At 57.6% G+C, this 5,869-nt stretch overlaps 2 protein-coding genes across 2 annotated transcripts in view; one reads left to right on the forward strand and one right to left on the reverse strand.

Moving 5' to 3' along the window:
• HRC (histidine rich calcium binding protein) overlaps positions 1-1,349 on the forward strand; it is a 4,969-nt gene extending 3,620 nt beyond the window's left edge. The window contains exons 4-7 of the mRNA XM_011979311.1: positions 143-211; positions 462-516; positions 987-1,023; positions 1,210-1,349. Coding sequence (XP_011834701.1) covers positions 143-211; positions 462-516; positions 987-1,023; positions 1,210-1,246 — 198 coding nt within the window. The 3' untranslated portion in view covers positions 1,247-1,349. The remainder of the gene's footprint in view (positions 1-142; positions 212-461; positions 517-986; positions 1,024-1,209) is intronic.
• Positions 1,350-1,508: 159 nt separating this feature from the next.
• The window catches only part of PPFIA3 (protein tyrosine phosphatase, receptor type, f polypeptide (PTPRF), interacting protein (liprin), alpha 3), a 36,366-nt gene continuing 32,005 nt past the window's right edge, over positions 1,509-5,869 (reverse strand). Inside the window, exons 25-31 of the mRNA XM_011979390.1 lie at positions 4,269-4,444; positions 3,766-3,863; positions 3,365-3,540; positions 3,208-3,276; positions 2,808-2,979; positions 2,386-2,457; positions 1,509-2,301 (exon numbers count right to left, since the gene is read on the reverse strand). Of these exons, the coding sequence (XP_011834780.1) occupies positions 2,399-2,457; positions 2,808-2,979; positions 3,208-3,276; positions 3,365-3,540; positions 3,766-3,863; positions 4,269-4,444 (750 nt within the window). The 3' untranslated portion in view covers positions 1,509-2,301; positions 2,386-2,398. The remainder of the gene's footprint in view (positions 2,302-2,385; positions 2,458-2,807; positions 2,980-3,207; positions 3,277-3,364; positions 3,541-3,765; positions 3,864-4,268; positions 4,445-5,869) is intronic.

Raw genomic sequence — 5,869 nt, forward strand, 5'->3', positions numbered from 1 at the left:
GGGGGGGCAGATACAGAGCTCAGTGTTAGAGATAAAGAGGGTAGAGTCTGGGGAAGCATCCAGGGTGCAGGGGTGGACCAGGGGCAGGTGTCTCCCAAGTGGGGTTAGAGTTTCCGTCTAACCAGGCTCCCCTGGTCCCCAGCGATGCACTGAATGTGAGAACTGTCACTGTGATGAGGAGAACATGGGTGAGCACTGCGACCAGTGCCAGGTGAGACCTCACCTCACACTCAAGGCTCCACTGGGCCTTAGGATGCACCGGGACCCTCTGAGGACCCCCACCCCTAAATCCTGGCCTCTGACCCAACCCCTTACCCCGATGCAACCTTGACTCCACAAGCAATCCTGACTCCAGCCTTAACCTAGACCTAGCCTCTGGTCCAGGTCTGGTCCTGGCCCCATCCTAACTCCGCCCCCGGCCACGCCCTACGCTCACTCTCTCTCCCCGTCCCCACCCCCAGCACTGTCAGTTCTGCTATCTCTGCCCGCTGGTCTGCGAAACGGTCTGCACTCCAGGTGAGCATCGGCGGGGCCCTGGAAAAACCTGAGGAAGGTGTCAGGCCCAGCGTGGTGAATCCTGGTGGGGGCGGAGCCAAACCTGAGGGACTGGCCCGGGAGGCTGGTGGGGCGGGGTTAAGAGAGGAGGCGTGGCCAAGGCTGTGAGCACGTGGGCCGGGACCTGGCTCGAGGAACACCAGGTGGAGTTGCTGAAGTCAAGGGACAGAAATGAGTGGAGGGCTGAGGTGCAGGCCTAGAGCCTAATTGGCGAGGTCAACTCAAGTAGGAATCGAAGGGGCGGGGCTGCTGGAGAACGGAATCACCCAGAAAGAAAAAGGGTCCAGTAGAAGGGATTCAGTTTGAAGAAGGAATTAGGGAATTAGGGAAAAGGAGGTGGCGCTAGCACTAATCTCGCACGCTATACTGAGTAACCACCTAATTTTGCTCGTGCAGTACCCCTCAAGCCTCTTTTCTCTGCTCTCCCACAGGAAGCTACGTGGACTATTTCTCCTCCTCCCTATATCAGTAAGTGTATTGGGGGAGGAGAGTGTGTAAAACCCCGTTTAGAGAAGTGGTTGTCTAGCTATGAGTTATCGGATGACTCTGGGACTCCATTTCCTCGTCCATGAAATGGGCAGGTTAATGATCTCTAAGCGTCCTGGGGTGAGCTTTGAACACCAGCTGTTTAACTTCTGGCGTCCTCCTCTCCAGAGCCCTGGCGGACATGCTGGAAACGCCGGAACCCTGACCCAGCCGCTCGACTGCGACACAGGTGTACCTCCCCTTGCCTTCCAACCCCTTTCCATGAGCCATATTTATTTCTCTGAATAAACGTGCTCCCCGAAACCTCATTGTCAGACGTGAGGTCTGGGAATCTCAGGGCATCAGGGAATGCGCGTAGGCTCTAGGGACCTGGACCTAGACTTGAGGGATGAGGGGCCTGGACTCCTGGCTCGAGGAGGTTGGTTGAACACGCCCCCCTACCAAAAAAAAAAATCAGTCAACAAAGGAGCTTTTTGAAACAGTTCTCTTTACCCGTGATCACTGAGTGACGCCTGGGGCGGGGAGGCCGAACGAGAGTTGGGGGCGAGGGCTCCCCCACTGCCCCCCTGCCCCCACGCCACGTCGCCCAGCGGCATCGTGGAAAGAGGATTCTCCCATGCAAACCCCGGAGCCAGAGGGGAAGGGGGAGCGCCATTCTGCGCCCCCTACCCCCGGGGCACGGACACGGCCACAGCACGGGGGGCGGTGAGGCCCCGGGGACACGAGACACGGGGGAGGGAGAGGGGACCCCGCCCGCAGATGACCCGGGGGACCGGCGACCGGACGCGGCGGGGCGGAGCTGAGTGGCACAGGGGGCGAGGCTTGTAGCAGCGAGTCTCCCCTCCCCTCCTTTCGGACGAAGAAGGAAGACTTGGGCCCCGCAACTGGGCAGGAAAAAGGGGAGGGGCAGCCTCTCCCCGCATGCGGCCCGGAAGGGAAGCCCCGCCCCCTTCCCGCGGGTAAAGGACACCCGTCTCCCAACAGAAACTGATCAATAAATTACAAAGTAGAGAAAAGGAAGGCGGACGTTTGGGGCGGGATTTCTTCCTGCCCGCTTCTTCCCCCTCTCAGTCCAGTTCGTGTGGTTTGGTCCAGGCCCCGGCCCTGTGCGAGGCGGGCGCGCGCACTCCCGCTGGTCTGTACAGATGGTCCAGTCCTAGGCGCGAGCTCCCCCGCCCGCTCTCCCCGGCGAGGCCACAGTCCAGGCAGGAGAGGGAACAGCCCAGCCTCGGGAAGATTCTTCCGTCCGAGTGAGGTCACCTGCATGACGCCGGGCAGCGCGTGGAGCAGTGAATATCCACCGTGCCGCCCCGCACCCCCAAGGTCGCCCAGCACGGTCCTCACCTGGAGGCCTGCACTAGCAGGAATAGGTCCGGACCGAAACGCCGTCTGCCCGGGAACTCCCAGAAGTCTGGCCTGGAGGGAGAGCGAGCAGCGGTTCAGCCTGGAGCACCCTCCTCCCTGTTCCTGTCCAGGATTCCTCCCTTTGGACTTCCCTTCCCGATGTCACAACGATCGCCGGGCTCCACTTGGGTTTCCCTCCCGTCCGACTCAAACTCGCATTGGGCGAGTTCACTCCCGCCTTGGGAAGGGGGAGTGGGATTTATCCATTTCATCCTGAGGGGGGAGTCCGGAACGTTGGAGCAGTCCATTCTTCAGGGGTGGGCGAGAAAGGACTAGGCCATTCCAGAACCTGGACTACTGAGGTGGTCCATGTCCAACCCAAGGGAAGCGAGGAGGGGATGTCGCATTTGGGAGCCCCCCACCTTCTGGCTGCAGCTTGCGGAGAGGGAGCCCCGGAGAGCCCAGGGCTCCAGCTGCAGCCGAACGAAAGTTGGGGGGCAACATCTCAGCTGAGTCGGGAGTTACGCCTCGGAGGTCCTTCTCCCGGAACATCTTCCGCCAGGATGGGGAGCGGCTGAAAGACTTGGCGCTGTCCTAGGTATAGGAGCCGGGCAGCCGGTGAGGGACTCGGGCCTCGCCTGACTCCGCCCCTTCCTTTGACTCCACCCCTCTCCGGGGATCACCTCGCCCTTAACCCCGCCCCTCTCCTGGCCCCGCCTCCAACCGTAACTCTTTAATAATTAAAGTCAGGCCCCGCCCTCTCAGCGCCGCCTCTCGAGGAGCCGCTGGGAGCAGAGCCCTCTGAGCTGCTGCCGCGCCCACCTCGTCCAGCCGCCTGTCTGTGCCTAAGGAGATAAGGTTGCTGAATTCCTTCTCCAGGAGCTGCCGGGCCTGGAAAGAGGAGGTGGAGGGGGCGGTTGGAGCGTGCAGTCTGCGAGGTGGGGACGCCCAGCATGCTCCGGGCCCAGCGGCAGCTCACCTGTGCATTCTGCGTGGGGATCTGCAGGAGCAAGGCCAGGTCGGAGTAGTCGAAGGTCTCGTCCAGGGCGAGCAGTGCCCCGTGTACCCCGCTCTCCGTGAGGTTCGTGGCAAATTCTTTCAGGCCCAGCCCGGACACCCAACCCATGACCCGCTCATTGGACCACACCATCACGTCTGGGGACGGAAAGGACCCTCAGCCGTGCCCCTCCCGTGGCCTGGAGAGTTCAGTTTAGCCCATACCTACACCTCCATTTCCTCTCTTCGGGCCATGCCCCCCACGCTGGCCCCACCCCTCGGTTATGGTGCCAATCTTCTCCAGCCTCTCCCCACCCCCTCTCCTCCCCATCCAGCTTTACACCCTCCACCTGGCTCCCAAAGGGGCCCTTACACTCGACTTACCTCGGATCTGGGTCTGACTTTCTTCCCGCCTCCGCTCCAGGTCCTTCCGGTCATAGTTGAGCCGTTTCAGGCACATAATCCCATAATGTAGACTCACCCTGAGCAGCAGGAGAAGTGGAGTCACGGATGAGCCTTCCAATCCCCCTGGCTGCTGCTCCTACGGGTCCCTCCCCACTGGCTGTGCTCTTCTTGGAAAGGGTGGGGAGCTGATCTGTTCTATTGACTGTTGACCCCCTCAGGAGGTGAGGCATTTTCAACAATAGGCACTTCCTATTGGCCAGCCTGGAGGGGATACAGGGTTAACTAGCCAAGCCATCTCAGGATCTGAACTTTTCCTGTGGACCATCTCATTGGTGAAAGGGGCACAGAGTGAGGATTTCCTGAGAACTCAGGCTAAAAAGGCCAAGATAAGCCTGGGAATCTCCCATGGCCAATCCCATTGGCCAAAGACTCTGGGGTGGCGCTTCCCTTTGGACTGTACCCATTGGCCAGGCAGCCCCCACCTGTGAAAGCTGTCCACCATCTTGAGTTGGCCCCGGAGCTCCTTCTTGTTAAGGTGATCTAACATTCGGGCATCCACCAGCGACTCCATGAAGTAGCTGCGGTATTGGGGCAGCCCCAGGCTGGGCAGCCAGTCGTTCCCCACCCACTCGTGGTTCATGTCGCCATATGCCAGGATCTGGGGCCATGGGCAGGTGAGGGAGGAATCAGGCCCTCTGGCCCCTTCCCACTGTGCATGAGAGGGGTACAGTCCAACCTCCCAATCCAAGGTTTTTCCCACCCCATAGTAGCACAATGACCAATCTCTGCTCAGGATAATGGACCAATCCAGAGCTGTCTCCTAGTTCTTCATGACTACATATACTCTTGGCTACTCAAACAGTGGTCCTGAGACCTAGAGCATCACCATCACCTGTGGACTTCCTGGAATTGCAGAATCTCAGACCTTATGCCAGGCCTACTGAAGTCGGTATCTGCATTTTCACAAGACCCTCGGGTGATTTGAAATATACATTATATTTATTTTTTAATTTCTTTCTTTCTTCTTTTAATTTTATTTTATTTTATTTATCTTTCTCTTTCTGACAGAGTCTGCTATGTCACCCAGACTGGAGTGCAGAGGCACGAGCTCGTGTCACTGCAACCTCCCCGTCCCAGGTTCAAGCAATTCTCTTGCCTCAAACTTCGAGTAGCTGGGATTACAGGTACACGCCACCACACCCGGCTGATTTTTGTATTTTTTAGTATAAACGGGGTTTCACCATGTTGGCCAGGCTAGTCTCGAACTCCTGACCTCAAGAGATCCGCCCACCTCAGCCTCCCAAAGTGCTGGGATTACAGGCATGAGCCACTGCGCCCAGCCATATTTGTTTATTTTTTAGAGACAGGGTCTTACTATGTTGCCCAGGTTGACCTTGGCTTCTTGGGCTCCAGCGATCCTCCTGCCTCAGTATTCCAAGTAGCTGGGACTACAGGTGCGTGCCACCCCACTACCCATTAAATTTGGGGAAGCACTGCTTTAACTCTGTCTCACTGCAGTCCAACGTCACTACACCCCCAAGTCAGGACAGTGGATTCTTTCAAGGCAGCTCTCCCACTAAGAAAGGGCCATCACTCTTGCAATGTCCTGAAAATACTTGTCTAATGTTATATCTGGCCCAGGACAATATTCCAGATGAGCCCCAAGTCCCTCACTCCTTTCAGCATCAGCACAAAATCCACACCTCCCCCTGGCTGGAAATATGTGATCTATGACCACAGTCAAACATAATTCCTCCGTGGACAGTCAGCTCATACCTCTTGATTTTTTTTTTTTTGTTTATTTGTTTGGTTTTTATGAGATGGAGTCTCACTCTGTCACCCATGCTGGAGTGCAGTGGTGCAATCTCGGCTCACTGCAACCTCCACCTCCTGGGTTCAAGCGATTTTCCTGTCTCAGCCTCCCAAGTAGCTGGGATTACAGGCGCTAGCCACTGTGCCCGGCTAATTTTTGTATTTTTAGTAGACACAGGGTTTCACCATGTTGGCCAGGCTGGTCTCAAACTCCTGACCTCAGGTGATCTGCCCACCTCAGCCTCCAAAAGTGCTGGGATTACAGGCGTGA

The sequence above is a fragment of the Mandrillus leucophaeus genome, unplaced genomic scaffold, assembly GCF_000951045.1.
Source record: "Mandrillus leucophaeus isolate KB7577 unplaced genomic scaffold, Mleu.le_1.0 Scaffold200, whole genome shotgun sequence".
In the NCBI taxonomy this organism is placed as follows: Eukaryota; Metazoa; Chordata; class Mammalia; order Primates; family Cercopithecidae; genus Mandrillus; species Mandrillus leucophaeus.